The sequence below is a fragment of the Rhinopithecus roxellana genome, chromosome 4 (assembly GCF_007565055.1).
Source record: "Rhinopithecus roxellana isolate Shanxi Qingling chromosome 4, ASM756505v1, whole genome shotgun sequence".
NCBI lineage: Eukaryota > Metazoa > Chordata > Mammalia > Primates > Cercopithecidae > Rhinopithecus > Rhinopithecus roxellana.
The window spans coordinates 13,976,231-13,995,605 of record NC_044552.1 but is presented as its reverse complement, the minus strand read 5'-3'; the positions used below and the strand labels follow the sequence as shown (position 1 = coordinate 13,995,605).

General features: G+C 42.5%; 1 protein-coding gene across 2 annotated transcripts in view; it reads right to left on the bottom strand.

Moving 5' to 3' along the window:
• Positions 1-478: 478 nt before the first annotated feature.
• F13A1 (coagulation factor XIII A chain) overlaps positions 479-19,375 on the bottom strand; it is a 153,848-nt gene continuing 134,951 nt past the window's right edge. The window contains exons 14-15 of one of the 2 annotated variants that reach the window (XM_010371346.2): positions 8,230-8,366; positions 479-2,177 (exon numbers count right to left, since the gene is read on the bottom strand). In XM_010371346.2, coding sequence (XP_010369648.1) covers positions 2,024-2,177; positions 8,230-8,366 — 291 coding nt within the window. In that variant the 3' untranslated portion in view covers positions 479-2,023. The remainder of the gene's footprint in view (positions 2,178-8,229; positions 8,367-19,375) is intronic. The other variant, XM_030928163.1, reaches the window with a different exon arrangement.

The following is a 19,375-nucleotide window of genomic DNA, read 5'->3' as shown; positions in this document are numbered from 1 at the left end:
GTTTCAAATCAATTGCTAGTTGCTACCTGGAATTTAGAAAGATTCTGAGGTCTTATCTGAGCTACAATTGTTCGGTGATGTCTGCCATGAATATAGGATCTCCTATATATGATTGTCGTAAGACCATAACAGGTGTTCATTATGCAGGTCTCCATGCTGGCTATCCACTGATTCACCACAATGGTTCATGAGCTTATTTATGAGAAAATACCTACAGAGATTTTATAGTTTCTGGAAGCTGGTTTTTGAACTAAATATGCAACTTGATCCTTCGGTGAATATAGTTAATAAAATGTAGAAAGAGGGAGGTGAAGAAAACGGTGACATTAACACCTGTTAGAGTCATTTTCTTTAGAGGATAAATGCTTGTTTTCCTATCCAGGTTGGGTTGTCTACTGCCGAGGAAGGATGGTTTCTCAAGAAGTTGTGATTAGTAGTGTGTTATATTGAAAATTAAAAGCATTCACCTCTGCTCAGATGCAAATATAATCAGTTTAACTTTATTTTAAGCTTCTATTACATTGTAATTAATAATAATATACTAAGTTAAGCCGGTTTAACTGTCTAGCAAAATGCATTTCATTTTAAAATTGGGTATTGGGAGACCTGGCAAATGCTGTGAGATTACTAGTAAAGTTAAGTATGATGTATATATAGAGGGAACCAGCTCACCCTCATAGGTTAGTGCTGAAGGCTCAGAAACAGTTTCAAAGGCTTAGAAATGTAGTTATATAGACTAGAGAATTCCATTCTGATTTTGCCCCCAGTATCCTTATCACTGTTCATTTTTTTTTGCTAAGAATCACAGTCTACTGGCCTAAATCACACCCTATACATGTCAGTGGGAAATTCTGGCCATAAATCAGCCTTGCAAATACATAGCAGGTAGCCTTGTCTGTAGTGGCCTTGGAATATAATACAAATGATGTCAGCATCCTCTGTGGTTGGGTCAGAACTAGCACTGGCTGTTTGCAAGCCTGAGTCCATATTACCCTTCAGGACCTGAGTGCCAAGCTGCGGTCTCAACATGGGTGATGTGAAGGACAAGAGAGAATCAGTGGTTGCGGTCCTTCTATATATCTGGTCACTAGATCCACCAGCTTCTCCATCTTATTGGGCTTATTACATCTCTGAAAAGGGACCTGAACCTGCATCATTCTGCAAAGGAGATGATTCCTGAGAGATGGGTGAAATATAGTCACTAACTAAAGAGATAAATCCCTCACTTTACTTCCTAGTATTGCATCCCAAAAAGGGTTAAAGTAAGGGATATTGGCTCCTGCTGATCAGGCCACAGTGCGACACCTTCTGTAAAATGCATCGCAAAACTACATTATTCAATAGACTTGAGTGCTGCACCTGCTTTCTTATCTCCTTGTAGGTGATTAAGTTTCCCACAAATGCAATTTGTTTATATGGGGCCACCTCTTCTCACAAGGTAAATCTGTAAAATTTGGCAGGCATTTGCTTGGCTGCAGGTGCAAAATGAAAGACCTTTTCCTGGCTTTGCCAAAAATAAAAATCACGTTGTGCTCCAGTTCTGGGAGAAATATTCTGACCTGGAGGGTAGAACCTGACCCCAAGAAAGGGGATTGGAATTCTAGAGCCCAAATCATGTGCTATTATTCCCAAAAGGCTGAGTGGAGAATCTGAAGTCTTGTTTTAAATGAGGCCAGGTATTGAGCAAATCTCCCTGGTAAGACAGCCCACTGATATTTGGAGCTGTAGCCATTTGTGATGATAAATGACGACTGTTATTTTTATGAGCTATTAGAGCTTAATTAAAACTAATGCTCAGCATTCTTTGGAAGGTAGAGAGATTAACAACTAACTTCCATGCCGAATAGCCTGGGCTTTGAAAAGTATGTTTTTGAAATACGTGGGATCTCCACTCTGGGGCCCTCTCCAGTCCTGTCTGGGTCTTCACACCTAAGCCAAAGCAAGAGCTATTTTTGCGTTAGAATTTCCTTAGCCAAGACTACAAAACGCCAAATGCCACGGTTCATCTCAGCCTCCTGTGCATTCACATGGAAGGTCGTCTCTGAATCTGCACGTCCAGCTCGCCATACACATGTCTCAGGGAGTCACTGCTCATGCTGGCTATCAGCTTCCGAGGCCCAGAGACCCAGGGCCGGCACACTTCTTCCCACTGCACGGTGGAGCTGGGCCGGATTTCACTGAAAGGATGGAAAAGAGAGGAGAGGTTGGAAGATCCAGCTTTCCACCTTGATCAGGAAGCAGTGAAAACTCTTGCCTAAGTCACTTGCTTTCTTTCTCTCAGTTGGTGCTTAGGGCACTGAAGACTCTCACTGGCTGATTCGGCAAGTTGCACCCCAAATGAGGCCCTCACATAAGGCTCTGCAGAACCTGTCACTGACAGTCTTATTGGGTCATGGTTCCTTCCACTGGGATGCATCCGCCGGCCTCCCAGTGGCCATCAGGAGCTGGGTTGAGCCCTATCCAACCATTAACTCTAGCTTGTCCCCAAGCCCTCCATAGTAGCCTTATCTATGTGACTGATCTTCTGAGCCTCAGCTCAGCTTTTGCCGCTAGTTTCCTCCTGGGATTAGAGTCCTATCTGAATCCCCCAGCTGCCTTTGCTGTGGTCCTGACACTCGAGTTAGCTTTTGCCAACTCCCTTGGGATAGACCTTGTTCCCAGACTCAGCATCTGGAACACAGCCCTGCCTGCTGCCATTTGACTTTGAGAATCTTCATGTTCTGTAATTAAAATTCCTATTTCAACCACCAAATTGGGACCCTCCACCTATGCAACTTTCTGCTACCATCTATCGCCAATGTCCTAATGTATCTGGTTAATGACATAGCCTTGCGTGGTTCTGGTGTTCTCCTTTTCCTCCCAGCCTTTGCCCTGAAGTCTTCCTGAGTGTCATAAACAAGCCCATGTCAGTGCAGACTGAGGCTAATCAGGGCTGGGGAGATTTAGTGTTGTCTGGGGTGCTTCACATATAGCCTCCCCTATAAACCTTGGGAGATTATATTCAGATTTTATACATATGACAGTTCTTTAAGGCAGATACTATGCAGTAAATTTTATGATCAAGAAAAATGGAAGGTTAGCCAGTGAAGTCCCTTTTTCAAGATCACACAATTGGTAAATAGGCAGAGATGAAATTTGAACCCAGGTTTTTCTGAGTCCCATATTCATATGCTTTCTGCTACTCTTCACTACATTTCATAAAAGTATACACCATATGTTCTATAAGAAAAGGCTTTTTCTAAGATATTTGCACACACATATTTACAGCAGCACAATTTGTGATTGCAAAACCATGAAACCAGCCCAAATGCCCATCAACGAGTGGATAAAGAAATTGTGGTATGTATATACCATGGAATACTACTCAGCCATAAAAAGAAATGAAATAATGGAATTCACAGTGACTGACCTGGATGAAACTGGAGATCATGATTCTAAGTGAAGTAACTCAGGAATGGAAAACCAAACATCCTATGTTCTTACTCATAAGCTGAAGCTAAGCTATGAGGGTGCAAAGGCATAAGAATGATGCAATGGTCTTTGGGGACTCAGGGGAAAGGTGAGAGTGATAAAAGACTACAAATTGGATACAGTATGTACTTCTCAGGTGATGGGTGACCAAATATCTCAAAAGTCACCACTAAAGAACTTATTCATGTAACCAAACACCATCTGTTCCCCCAAAAACCTATGGAAATAAAAAAAAAAAGAAAAAAAGAAAAGGCTTTTTCTGACCACTGTGCTTACTTTTTCATAGGTTTTATTTCTCAAGCAGGAAAGATGCTTTTTGACTTAGTAATAAGACTGTCCCATAAGTGTTCATGGTGGATTCATTGAACTCTTTGCAAAATAATTTAGGAAAGTTTCTCCTGTCTGCATGCAGAGAGAAAATTCTCAGTCCTCAATTCACAGTGCTCAATTCAATACCAATGTAGGTTTGCGATATTTATTTCTCAACAGCTGTGCTATTGTTTCCTGTATCCATTCATTGTCTCTCCTCTGGTTCCCCCAAGTGATCAGTCAGAAGCACTTTGTGAAACAGTGGCCCTGGTTAAGGACCTGACCTGAGACCATGTACTGTAGATAACCACCTCAAATAGAAGCTAAATCTTTAGCTCCCCCTTATCATTTTCTCGTACTTATAAAACCATCTGGCATAATGACGTGTACATACGAAAAAACTCATACATGAAGATACTCATACATGAAGATACATACGCATGCTACTTTACATACAGATAAATTCATAACAGAGAGAAAAAATCATTTTGGTAAGTGGAGCAATGTTGGAGTAATCCTATTTTCTGGGGATGGATGTTGTGATAAATGATTCTCAGTAATGTGCTGAGCCATCAGGAGATACCGGCCATTTATCATCTTGAATGCACGCAGGCAAATGAGATTATTATTACAATAAACTGCAACTACCCATAGTTTGTCCTCTGTGCGTCTAGCCCTTAGCTTCTGTCCTATTTGAGAAACTTAAAGTTTAAGCCCAAATCACAAAGTGGGGGAATTTTTCTCTTGAAATAATCTATTGAACTGGATCATTTTCTAAAGAGCAAAGTAAATCAGGAAGATAAATTACCTGATGCTCTGGAAGCTTCAAGTGCAGAAAGCTAAGAGTCTGTGGAGGGAGAACCTCTGTGCCTCTGAGATGGGCAGGAGCCAGTGGGGGAAGAGCAGGAAGGTAAACCATTTCAGAGTAGAGTTGGCTCAGGGCGAGTGAGGGGTGAGACACAGCACCGCCTTCTTTGTTCCTGGCTCCGATTCCCTGTTTACCAGCTCCCCACCTTCCAGGCCCTCTACTTTGGGCTCAAGACCTCCTGCCTTCTAAACACCACATCTGGCAGGGTGTCGGTGAATGAGTGGGGGGTGGTGATTCCCCAACTATTTAAGAGCTGTATTCTAGAGAGAAATACAGTCTTGTAAAGGATTTTGGTTCTGTGGAATTGCACTTTCTAGGCGTCCAAGTTGTTACATGGATCTGGCACTCCTAGATCAGATCTTGGCAACATAGGGCACAGTGGAGTGTTTCTAATTATCTGACCATATGGAAGTGGGCATGGACTGGCTCAGGTCTTGGTTGTGAAGGTGTGTGCCGGAGTGAGGAGTAAACAGAGAAAGTAGCGCTTGGTCCAAGTTGTAAGCCCATCCTAGATAACAAATGTTTTCTATGTCGTGATTTTTAGCCCAATTTTTGACTGTCTCGGAGAAATAAAGCTTCTTTTGCCTGGGAGACATTCCACCCTGAATCTGGGTTTCTATAACTATTCAGCCATAAAAAAGAATAAAATCCTGCCATTTGTAACAACATGAATTAGACCTGGAGGAAGGGCATCATGGTAAGTGAAATAAACCAGACATGGAAATACTACATGATTTCACTCACATGTAGACACTAAAAAAATTTTTTTTAAAGTTGATAACATAGAAACAAAGAGTAGAACAGTGGTTACCAGAGACTGAGGAGGAGAACATGAAGGGGAAGATGGGAAGAGGTTGGCCAATGAGAACAAAGTGACAATTAAATAGGAGGAATAAGTTCTGGTGTTCTATTGCATGATAAGGTAACTATGATTAACAGTAGGTATTGTATATTACAAAAGAGCTAGAAGACATGCTTTTGAATGTTCTCACCACAAAGAAATGATAAATGCATGGGGTGATGGATACACGGAATACTCCGATTTGATCATTATACAACACACATTATATGTATCAAAACATCAAATTGCCCCACATAAACATGTACAATTACAATGTGTCAGTAAAAAAAAACTTAAAAAGAGAGATTGAGAACTGTTATGGACTAAATGTTTGTGCTCCTCACAAATTCATTTGTTGACACCCAAACTCCAGTGTGATACCATTTAGCGATGGAGCTTTGGGGAGGTAATTAAATTAGAATAGGTCATGTGGGCGGAGCTCATGATGGGATGAGTGCCCTTCGAAGAAGAGATGCCAGAGAACTTGTCCTCCCTCTCTCTGCCCCATGTGAGGGCACAGTGAAAAGACAGCCATCTGCAAGCTGGGAAGAGAGTCCTCATCAGGAACCAAATTGGTCGGCCCCTTGTTCTCGGACTTCCCAGGCTCCAGAAGTGTGAGGTATAAATGTTTGTTGTATAAGCCACCCAATCTATGGCATTTCTGTTACAGCAGTGCAAACTGACTAAGAGCAGCTAGCTGTCTGTCTATCTACTTGTCTGCCTAGGCTTACGTGTTGCAGTAACTACTAATAGTACCTTAAGCCAGTGTGTGGGCAGGACATCTGTGTCCATGTGGGGACTAGCCTTATCCATCCTTTCTCCCGATTCACTCCACTTTGCTCCACCCCAATGTCAGACATTAACAATAAACAAACCGTCTGGAGATTTAACCTATTTTGAGCCTGAGGCCTCCCAAATAGTGGGTCATTGCACTGTGTGATAACTCATCTTTTGTCTAAGACACACAGTGTCCTTTTTCATGTGTTGACCTTGACCAAGGTGGAATTCTGGGGGGATAGCCAAGGTGTAAAGATAGAAGAGGTTCCAGGACACTCAGATAAAGCTCGTGGGGTTACTGTCTGGGAAGGAAAAAATTGGATACAGCAGGGGGCTCTATGGAAGAGGAAACATGTTTCACTTTGCCTGAACGATTCTTGCATCTGATTCGAGTGGGAAGGTGCGAGAACGGGTGAGTGAGACTGTCGTTTCTGACGAAAGCAGGGGTATGGCTGCTGACCTCTCCATCTAGCTGGGGTTGATTACTAATTTACTTCTTTTTTCTTTCCTGCAACTTTCCTATTAGCACAAGAAGGTTGCTATGTTTTGTGCTTGCATTGTTTCAAAAGCACTCAGATTATTTTCTCTGTTGTTTATTGCATCTGCAGTAAGGCATCTCTTAAATGATGAGATGCAGAAGCTATAAGCCTTGTAATCTGAAAGAAATGTGGAGAGCCCTTTATGGGCAATAAAGTACCCAGAGGGTTTAAGTGAGGCCTTGCATTTATCCCACAGATTCCAGAGTGGGGTCGCTTCCATAAAGGGTGTTGGGAAAATTCTTAACATATCTGGTCATGAGGCGGTTTCCAAAGTCCTCTACCTCCCTTTCTGTGCCTTAGAAGGTCACCCCACAGGAAATGTCCTAGATTGATTGATGCTGACAAGGACTTATTTGTGGTAGAAATGAAAGTAATAAACCTCAAAGATTGGGATCCATTCTGGGTGTCACGCTTTAAGAGGAGTAGTGACAAATTGGAATGTGTGGGAGAGAGAGACAGAGAGCTGAAACCACCTTAGAGGAGAGAGAAATAAAGTCAGGACAGATTTTTGTCCCCAGGTAGAAAAGATTTGAAGAAGATGAGACAGCTGTTCGCAAACATTTGCAAACCATCAGATGGAAGAGAGATGGGCCTTACTTTCTGTCAGTCCAGATGGCAGAATTAGGATCATTGGTAGGATCAAATGGTAGAAAAACATGTTTCCTTACCATTAGAGCTACCTGACCATGGAATGGTTTATCTTGTTGTGTTACACTCTTTGTTAGTAGAGGTCACAGAAACTGAGACCTGTCAAGCACAATTTGAAGGGGGCTCTGTGTGGAAGAGGCTGAGTTTCATTCAGATCATTATAGAACCTGGGGTTGTCTTTGGTCTCCTGAATGGGGAACCATCTAGAACTCTTTAGGCTCTACTAAAAAAAAAAAAACCTGAATCCAACAGTTGTAGACAGTGATTGGGATGGTAAAATCTGTGAGGTGAGGCTGGAGACAAAGGAACCATGAAAAGGGAGCATCTCTCAGCCTAATATCTGACACATGGTGGTAGGAGCTCAATAAAGATGAGAATTGTCCATACATGAGTAGGTAGTACAGCAAAGTGGTTCAAACTTGGGTTCTGGAATTCACCAGCCTGAGTCTGAATCTTGGCTCTGTTTTCATAAACTGTGTAACTGAAGACTCAACCAGTCAAACCTTTGAGAGGTTTGAAGACTCAACCTCTCAAAGCCTCAAATTCCTCAGCTACAGAAGAGAGATAACAGCAGTATCCACATCATTAGGGTGTCTTTAAGGATTAAATGATGAAAGTGCTGGTCAAATCAAAGTTTTACTCCATGGTCAGCAAGGAGGAGGCAGCTTCCCAGACGTTTTCACTGGGGAACAGATCTATATTTGGAAAATACACATGCAGAGAAAACTTCTCACAGCCCTGCACTGCCTGCCTGGTCTCCCCAACCCAAGGCTTACCGGAACATCTTCCTCATTGGTCTTGTTATTCCAGGACCATCCAGATGTATCCAGACATTTCGCAGGGTTTCTTTTAAAGGATTGGTAAATTCAACTGTCACAGTCATGTCAGAACCAACTACCTGAGCGCCACGGACCTAAGAGAGAGAATGCAGCTCATTAGCAGCAAATAAAACCTCGTTCTGCTCTCTTGTTGCCTTAACCATCTTCACTTTTACTAGAGTTTATGGTACAGTTATTTTTCTGGCAATGGAACCAGAGTGATGAGGATAGCTGATTGCTTTGACTGGGGGATACCTATTGAGAAAGAGATGGAAATTTACTCATTAGAATCGTACTCCTTTTCTCATTATAAAACCAGCCTAATTAGAGCTCAGGTCAATAATGGTGGCCACTGACTGCTCTTTGTCAGCAGGAGGGGGAAGTGCATTTGGTGTGGTAACAGGTTTCCACGGTGAGGGCAGCCAAGTGAACTTTGCTTCTGGATAGGCATCAAGTTTCGTGCTGGGACACAGGGGATTCCTGAGTTCAAGGGGTAGAAAATGCTTCAGGGCACGTGTGCCTTCTTACTTTTAGACACATTCGGAGTCCTTACTGTTGAACATGAAGAAGAAGAACCTGGATATTAAAATAAGGAAAGGAGATTTTTCTTCTGCAGCCACACTACCTCAGTCCAGGAGAATAAAAGGTTATTTGTTGGTGAGTTGATCTATAATGACTCTCAGCAGTATCAGGTATTTGGAAGAACAACACAGGAGACAGCCAGAGCTCAGTGCCAGCTTCAACACTTATTCACAGTGGGGACTCAGGTGGTTTAGGCTTTCTGAGACTCAGTTTTCTTGTCTTTAAAATGGACTGACATTTTTATGGGGTGATCTATGTAGAATGCTCTTATTATTACTATACCTTAAGTTGTGTTTACTGTATGCCACATACTTTAGATCCATATGCTTTTCCAACATAAACTCAATGTGCTGCAACATGCCAGGTGGCTGTAAGACTTGTTTGTTTGTTTGTTTAGGAGCTATGTATACCAAATGAATGGATCTGTATAAGCTCTAAGTAACTTGGGAATAGGATAAGAATAATAGTTCTTCCCTTGCAAGAAAGGTTTGGAATGAAAAATGCTCATAAAACAACAAACATATTGCAAGGCACATGGCAAAGGCTCAATGCATTTCAGCTGATGCTTTTTAGGGTAGCAATGCTCTGGGTAGTTTGTCTTATTCGCCTTACATTTCAGCCCACTTTTAACTCCAATAGTTAGTACTTCAATACCAATGTCCAATAAATATTTATTAAATTAAGTCAATGGCTCAAAAATGGAATTTATTGGATGTCTGGATCTTCCATATGACAACCCAGCCATTACTATACCAAGTTTCTTTAGCCACTATATAATATGGGAGAAAATATATGGAAATGAGCCTTTTTTAAGAATGGAGGCAAAGAGGAAGGACATTGCCCAGAGAAGAGGACCCTCGCTTACTGATGCTACAGTCAAGAATAAAATCTTCCTGATCTGATCATCACACTGTATGTATGAATTGAAAAATCACATTTACCCCATAAATACTTACAATTATTTATATATCAATTAAAAGAAGAATACAGTCTTATGGCTTTACTCATCAAGCCATGCTTTGTGAATAAATTTATGGCTATGGGATTTCTTAAGTCTATAAGAAAAATGAAACTTCCAGACAACTCCCCAACTTTGTTACATTTAAATCCTCATCTCCTGGAGGGCAGTGGTGGAGAGATGGGTTCAGGGGAACTAGGAAAGGGGCAGACAATGGTCATGGCAGCAACAACAGCAGGTGCACCTAGACAGCATGGATCATGTGCCAGGCAGGGAGTCCAGCACTCTAACCAGCGATCCTCAGTCTGGTAATGGGTGGATCCTGTAATTCATTTATTTGAGGCACCCCTGTTGATTACGAAGAACCAGCCCGAGCTGACAACCGTAATTCACATACATTCTCACATAAGCCTCACAACACAAGGGCTATATTTGTATCAGCTCGATCAGACGATAATAATAGTTATTCCCTTAAGAAGAAGGAGGTTTTCTGGGGCAGGATCATTGGTGCCAGGCATTTCATTTTATAAAAGAGAAAACTGTGGTTCAGGAAAATAATTCACTTGAATGAGGATTCGAAGCTGCTAAATGACCAAGCTGGGATTGAAGTTAAAGTCTGTGTAACTGGAGATCTTGAACTCTAAGATAGAGTCCTGCTCTGAGGTCAGAGGAGCTGGAAAAGCCAACAACTCAGCCATAACAAGACAACCAAAACAGTTTCATGCTGAAGCCCCCCATAAAATATATATATGCCAATCGGGAAGTAAGGGAGATTTTTCAAATCAGTGGGAGCAGCATTGGATTTGAAGTCACACTGACAAGACAGAATGGATAAGGCATAACGGAGAGGACACTGGTTAAATAATAGGCAAACTGGAACATGAACCAGAAGTTACTTTTATGGCTGGCTGGCACATGGGGTGTGGAGGGATAAACCTGGCTTGAAGGCTGTGGCAAAAAGAGTAATCATGATCTAGATCAGGGTTTCTCAGCATCAGCACTGCTGACATTTTGGGCTGGATGTATCTTTGTTGCAGAGCTGTTCTGTACAATGTAGGATGTTAAGCAACATCCCTGGTCTCTACCCACTGCATGCCAGGAGCAGCCCCGTACCCCAACCATCACAACCAAAAGTGTCTCCAGCAATTGCCAGATATTCCTTAGGAAGCAAAATTGCCCTCCAGTTGGAAACCACTGGTACAGACAAAACATGTGGAAGACAGACTGAATTTTTCACTTTCTTCTCAGAGGCCCTGCCTCAATTTAGATATTGAAGGTGTAGCAATACATCAGAATACTTTACATGGTGTCCTTGATTTAATTCTCAAGTGTGTCCAATGTATTTTTTCCTGCATTAAGAAAAATTTCCAAAACATCTTTGGATTAAAAAAATACAAAATAAAGACAGCATTTACAAAAGCTCTCTAAACTGAAGAAGGTGGAGTGGCTACAGAGACATTATTGGCAAAAGTGTTTCCTATGATCACTTTATTCTTTCTGGAAAAAATATTTGGAGCCATCTGTCTTCTCCATGGTATGCTATATAAGGATGGGCATAAGCTCCTTCAAAAGCAAATCTGATAGTAGCTACTGACCTTTCCTCCACGCAGACATACACAGTGACAAATATAAGACATATACAATATAGGCATGCATTTTAAGGGGACTCACTATAGGCCTATGAAGTCTATACATGGTTCATAGACTATTCATAGGGGCCCATGATCCCTAGACTAAGAACCCTTTCCACACCAGTAGACTGGCTCTACATGAAGCCTCCTACGCTGTGGAAAGTGAAATACACCCTTCCAGGTCACTGATGACAGTGATAGGGAATGTTTAGTGTTTGAGAAACTGGCCTATGCAATTGAGCCTTCATAGATAGGCTTCAGATCTGAATATGATCAGGAGATTAAACCTTCTCAGGTAATTTCGTATGTCATGCCTAATCAGTTTGCTTCCAGTATTATCTCTGTAATTAGATGCTGGCATGGGTGTATCAATGCTGCCCAGATTTCCCTGATGCTGGAGTGGGGAGCGGGAAGAAGGTAGGGGAGAGGTGAGAGGAGAAGCCCTTCTCTGGTTGTAGAGTGTTTCTTTTGCAATTAACAAAGACCGGTGTCCCTTTTCTGACGTTTGTCTCCTGCACTGAGAATGTAAACTTCCTGTCCCTGACTACTGATGGTAATGAACCTTAGACACTCAAACCTAACTAAACATAAAAACCTGCCCAATGCTCGACATCACTGTGTTCTGCTTGGGAAAGGTAACTGGAGGTGTCTCCCTCTCCTTGCTTTTTTTGAGGAACATGCTGCTAACACATAGTGTTTTCATGTTATGTGTTCATTTCAGTGATGCACCATGCTATGGTACCTACAAAATGCTGAGAACAATGACTATTTGGGGAGAAAATGTCTGTTTGCATCACATTATTTTAGGAATCTGCAAAGCTCCCTTTTCCTTATTGCTGAAAGCATAATTCCATATCTGCATAGTCATATTTTCATTTCATTTTCATAGTCCTATTTTTCATTTTCTTGCTCTCATAAAACCTTAAATAAAGGGAGCCTTCAGGCAATTTAGAGAAGGTTACTTCAAAAAGAAACTTTTATGTGTATTCACTTTAGAGAAGAATATTCATTACTTGGGCCAGAGAAAAGAATAAAGCATATGTCTTACTTGGTGACATCGAATCCTTTTGCATATACTTGATGGTCTTAAGTTCTTCTCAAGATGCCATTTAAAATGTCTCTGTTTTAAAAAATCAGCCTGTAATATGATACTTTTCCAAGTAACATACCACTTACTGATATCGACACACTGAATTCCTGTCCTTTATACTAATTCATGATAATGAGCTGCTACTCTGATTCCTTGGTAAACAGCAAAGTTACTAACACTTAACATATACTCTCTCTTATATAAACATGTTGGGAAGAAATAACTTTTTTAGAAATCACAAGATATCTTCCACTAAGCATATGCTTTAAAAATATGTAACTGTATTCAAGATTGAAACTGAAATGAAGGAAAAAGTTTGAGAAAGAGTAACATAAATTAAGTTGGCAATTTGATATACATAATTTATTAGCGCATCTAACTGCTCTTATTTCAAATACTTTCAATCATGTATCGCACATATTTCTGGAAGCTGTATTTTTTCCCTCCCCCTTGGCCTGTGATCACTGTTGATAAAAAGCAATTTCTTGTTTGTAAACTCTGCTCATCACCACAGGCACTACCCTTGCTTTTAGCTGACACTTAGATGAACACTAACTAACCAATGCGAATGGTTCTAGGATGGTTAGGAAATGTCCTCTGTCTATATTTTTTTCAATATAGTAGCCACTAGCCACCTGTGACTGCTTATATTTAAATTAATTAAAATTAAGTGAAATGTAAAAAATTCAGTTCCTCAGTTGCACTAGCCACATTTCAAGGACTCAGTAGCCTCATGCGGCTGGTGGCTACTGTATTGGATGGAGCAGATTTAGAATGTTCCCATTACCCAAGAAAGTTCTATCAACTCACTTAATCCTCCCAACACTATGAGGTAAACATTAGGAGTCTTCATTTTATAGATGAGGAAACTGAGACACAGAGGAGTTAAGTAACTTGCTCAAGTTCACACCATTGGTAAGTAGGGTAGAAGAGACTCAAATGTAGAGTGGACAGTCTGGGGCCATAGCCTTTGCTCAGCAACACGTGATCCTGACTCTGATTAATGACAACAATAATAACAAGCGACTTACATTTATTTAGTTAGTGTTTACTTAGTAATGCAGGCATTCTGTTCATCATTTTACTTACACTACCTTATTTAATCTTCTCTACAGCCCTATGGTCTTGGGGGTAGACATGATTATTAATCCCATTCTGTTTATGTGAAATTGAAATGTAGAAGATAAATAAAAAGCTTACACAGTTAGGAATCTGGCAGAACTTGGATATAAATCCAGGTCTTTCTGACTCTAAAACATTAATCTTTAAAACTACATATACTGTGATCTCTGACAGAAGAGAGGTAAAAATAGAAACTTTTCTTTTTTGCTGGAACAGCTTCTTTATTTTCTGAAATCCACCAAAGAATCATTTGCAGCATCACCTTTTAAGTTATCACTAAATCATCAGTTGAGGACGAGGATTATAAGTGGACCCTGAACTAAATTAGAAAACATCTATAACTCACCTCTCTCTTTTTGACTTTATATAGAAGGAATTAGATTTCTATGCCAGAGTAAAATGTGACAAGGTAGCCTCCGGGCCTGATATATATTACTTGATGATAATAGGAATCACTATCTAGGATTTTCTATTTTAAAAATGACAGAGATGCCACTTTTAAAAAGAGAATCAGTAGCCCAGACATACTGGGATTACATGACTGGAATGTGAGATTGGTTATTATCATGTGTGTCTCTCTTTAAGACTAAAAACAATAGCAAACATGAAATGCACAGAGCAAATTATGTTTTAGGTACCGCAGTTACCAGTGTCTCCTCATTTTCATCCTAAAATGTGCACTGTTCTGTAGCTGTCCTGAAGAGAGAGATGGAAAAGAACATCTTTGATGAGCAGGGCTCATAGACATGGTCTAGGCTCGTCTATCCTGGCTAAGGACACCCACAGTTTGGTTCCATGACCACAATCCTCTGTGAAAGCAGCCACGAGGGGATGGAGAGTCAGCTACGGGAGCAAGGCTAAAGGTGTCCCCTCCTGGGATACCCTGTGGTAAGCAGACTTTCCTTGCTCAGAGTCCCTCACAGCTCACAGGTAGATACCTCTGATTTTTCTCCATAAATAACCTGAAACAGTGTCATGGACATAACTGAGGTGACTGGGATGCACACAGTGGTGCTATTCCAGGCCAAGCTGAAGGGAGAGCAAGCTGGATGAAGGGGCTAAAGACCAGGGGCTGCCACTTTGAGTGCTTGGACAAGTGGCTTGACCTCTCTGGGCCTCAGCTTCTTATGCAGTTAGTGGGATGACTCAATGTAATATCATACAACAGAGCATCTGACTTATACTAGCATTAATGAAATATGAGGTTTAAAGGGAGAACATGTTGCCAGGGTGACCATGAGAACCTCCTCACCTATAAGGTTTTCTATGGGGAATGACATGGATTCGGTTTCTCCGAGACTAGAGAAGAGAACCACAAAGGAGAGAAGTAAAGAAGCCCACCTCCCGGTTCCCATCTCGGGCCTCCCCATGAAGGGTGTGGTGTGGGCAGGGGTGAGTCTTGGTGACGAGAGTGTGATGGAGCCACAGAGAGCACAGGAGGTTGAAGAGAGAATGTGCTCGGTTGTGGGCATGGAGGGGAAAATGGTCAGAGTTCAGGAATAATGAGAACACGTAGTCTTTGTTACCATTTTCTGCCTTGAAGAAAAGTTTGTGATATTTACGGAATGAAATGAAACTATAGCTAAATCTCACATTGTAGCCAGTCGCTGTCATGTACTTTGTTTGGGGCACACATTACATCTCAAGTGGTTTCTCCAATTTTAATGTGTCCTCTGGGATAAAGTTGTATGACTGCGATGTGGGAGGAGTGGGACCAGCAACCACCACAGCCACCCACCCTTCCTTGCTCCATCCCGGTAGGTTTCTGGGGTGTAAGTCGTAGGAGACTGAAGAGGATTCTACTGTTAACCTCAGTAAAAATTGTGGGCATCTCATGAAAAGCTCTGGTTAGAACACAACATTAGGATGGTTGTTAAGAAAAACCAAGCTAGTGTCTGAATTTGGAAGAGATCTGGACATGGGGCTGGAGCCAAGGTACAACTGTGCAAAGTGGAAAGGGACCCCCCTTTTTGGGGGTCCTGGCTTCATGCCAGGCTGCAGGGCTTGATGGTTGGCAAGTGGGCTGCACTGGGTCCCCTCACTTTCTCCTTCCCACCCCCAGATGGGCACAATTTGCAAAGGAGTAAGTGTTGGCCTGGGAAGCCGCCCAGAGGAAGGTCCCTGCCTGCTCTCTGGGGTCAATAGTGACACTTCCCATGGGTCTTGTGTTATCTATACAATGCCCCACCAAACAGTGTTGGTCATGTAGACATTCTGTTTGTTGAAGTCAATTTCTGTGGGTTAAGCCTCTTTCACAGGGCCCATGTACACTGTCCTTACAAGAAGAGCACCCCAGGCTCTGTGTAAGTGCTGGTTAGCTCAGGTTAAAACAGAGCAACTGCATTCCTGGAGCTGTTCCAGGTGAGCCAGTGCTGAAAGAAAATGGTAGCAATCTTACCCCATTTCAGAAAAACACAACAAAAATGTTCTCACTGTTGGCTGGGCGCAAAGGCTCACGCCTGTAATCTGGCACTTTGGGAGGCCAAGGCGAGTGGATCACCTGAGGTCAGGAGTTCGAGACCAGCCTGGCCAACATGGTGAAACCCTGTCTCTACTAAAAATGCAAAAATTAGTTGGGCGTGGTGGTGGGCGCCTGTAATCCCAGCTATTCGGGAGGCTGAGGTAGGAGAATTGTTTGAACCCAGGAGACGAGGTTGCAGTGAGCCGAGATCGCACCACGCACTCCAGCCTGGGCAACAGAGCAAGACTCTAAGAAAAAAAGAAAGAAAGAAAATGTTCTCACTGTTGAATTTTTCTCTGGTAATGTTTTGTTTTCGTTTTGTTTTGTTTTTTGAGTCTTGCTCTGTCACCCAGGCTGGAGTGCAATGGCAGGATCTTGGCTCAACTGCAGCCTCTGTTTCCTGGATTCAAGTCATTCTCCTGCCTCAACTTCCTAATTAGCTGGGATTACAGGCACGCACCACCACAGCCTGGCTAATTTTTGTATTTTCAGTAGAAACAGGATTTAACCTTGTTGGCCAGGTTCTTCTCAAACTCCTGACCTCAAGAGATCCACCTACCTTGGCCTCGCAAAGTGCTGGGATTACAGGTGTGAGGCACTGTGCCCGGCCTCTCTGATAATGGTGTTGAAAGCTCTAGGCATTTGCTACAGTTTATTTACAGAGTGGGCACCAAATAACTATATGAAGAATGGATGAATGCAAGAGTGACTAAATAAAGAGATAAATAAAAACTGGAAAGTCATTCAGCTAATGGACAAAATAAGTAGAGAGCAAATGCAGTCAATTGTCCTAATTTTTTTTTTTTTTTTTTTTTGAGACAGAGTCTCGCTCTGTCGCCCAGGCTGGAGTGCAGTGGCCGGATTTCAGCTCACTGCAAGCTCTGCCTCCCGAGTTTATGCCATTCTCCTGCCTCAGCCTCCCGAGTAGCTGGAACTACAGGCGCGCGCCACCTCGCCTGGTTAGTTTTTTGTATTTTTTTTAGTAGAGACGGGGTTTCACCGGGTTAGCCAGGATGGTCTCGATCTCCTGACCTCGTGATCTGCCCGTCTTGGCCTCCCAAAGTGCTGGGATTACAGGCTTGAGCCACCACGCCCGGCCCAATTGTCCTAATTTTAAAAGTTTTTTTTTTGAAAAATTTGGAGACACCTGTTTGCTTATGCTTGTAACTTTAAAAATCACATGCATAAAAAATGGTTATGTTTTCTCCTAGCAAAATTGTTCCTAGTTCATATGAGAAAATTAGTTCTATCAGTGCTTGCTGACATCCTGCAAAGGCTGCAGGACTTTTTCCACGTGAGAATACCACAGAAGTGCTGGCTCCTGAGCTGCTTTAGAATGGCAGGTACTGAGTAGAGATCACTGAAGGAACATGTGAGCATCTCCTCTCTCCCCCAGGCCTTACATCAGGATCTCCAAGGCAGGCCTTCCTGCATGAGGAAGGCCCCATTCCACAGGGAATGCTGCATACACTCAACACCTGGTGACCAGAGATTCAAGAGATTCCATGCCACTAGGTGAGGGCCACATTCAGGCCACTGGCCCACTTCAGTCCAGTGGCCCACACACTGATCTAAGCAACCCCCAGGCATTGATGGGACTACGGAGGAGAAAGGGAACATTTACCAGCAGCTACTAGGCTTGGACACGGGCCATGTATTCTCACAAATGTTGCTACAGATGTGAATCCCCCCAAGGCTGTGTTTTATATGTGCCTGTACTTAACAGGCGGAGCAGTATAATCATAGTGTATTCATTTTGCAAAGGGGATACTGAGGTTCAGAGAGAGAGGATGTGTGTGTGTGTGTGTGTGTGTGTGTGTGTGTGTGTGTGTGTGTGTGTATGTGTGAGAGAGAAAGAGAGAGAGAGAGCAAGCAACACATGGGAAGGCAGAGAAAAATTCTATGTCTGATTGTAATGAAATTTTCTTTTCTCGTCAAAATATTTTGATAGCATGGGGAAAGAGACGTGTGCTCATTAAAGTTTAATGACTGTCTCTCTCTGCCTGCTTCCATGTGAGGATCACACATTCTGACTCACATATGGTGGGTGCTGGGAATGGTTGACTGGGAGCACAATTGAGCTCAGTCTCCATCTTTATCACCACAGGGACCAGTGAAATCCATGACTGGGCCCACTGGGATGCACAAACAGGCAGCCACTGGCCTGCTTTGGTTGACAGTGACTTGGATTCAGACATGTGAGCCCAATATTGTTCCAGATTGGCCTAGATTTGCTCTAAAGGGGAATCAGGTAAGAACAGCTGGAAACTCCAGTTCCAAGGCTGAGTTGGGTACTTCCCCGAGAAGACAATGCTTTGGGCAAAGGCTTTGAAGAGAAGGGAGGAAGGAAAATGTGGCTCCAACTTGTGGGAGAGTGGAGTTGACGATCATGTTACATTCCTATTCTAGCAACTCCCCTGAAGCCTCTTTGTTCACAGAGTCGATGATAAAGCTCTCATCCAAAATTGTAGACTCCCCTCAACATAGCCCTAAACTATCTTTCTCAGGTTACCCTTACTCATCCCTGCTCCCAGCCTCCACCCCAACCAAGGCACACTTCTCACTTCTCCACCTCCCTTCTAGCCCTTGCTAACATTTTCTTCCTAGCATCTGAAGGGGTCTCTCCATCCGTCTCTACTGGTTGAATGTTATCTGTTCACGGGGGACCATTCATCTTTCTACAGTCTTATTTCTTCATGTCCCACACCACTCAAGTGTGGGTGATCTCTCCTCCTTTGAATACAAAACTCTCTGCAAAGTCAATGACCGCCTCTGCTTTGTGTGATAGTTCCACTATAGCCCAACGGCTGCCAGCACAGACTTCCGAGTCAGGAAGACCTGGGCCAGAAGTGTCTCCCCTTCCCTCAGTAGGCACGTGATCACGGGCCAGTTACTAATAAACAGCAATAATGGCAATAATAGCAGCAACCAACGTATATAGTTATGCGCTGTGACTCAGGCATCCATTGACTCATAATATACTCACAAAGACCCCAGAAAGAGAGTTACCATTGCTTTTGACTTACAGATAAGAACATAGAAGCCAAGAGAGGTGGAATGATCTGTCCATCAAACAGTTATGATGTTCAGAAAACAAGCTTTAAACTCAGATAGTTTGGTTCCAGAGCCCATGTTCTGACCACTGTGCTACAAGGCACTGCCTTCTCTGGTCCTCTCAGTTTTCTAATCAGTAAAACAGGGGTTATAGTAACGTCCTCCTTGTAGGATGGTAGAGAGGGTTAAATAAGATCCCAGCAGAA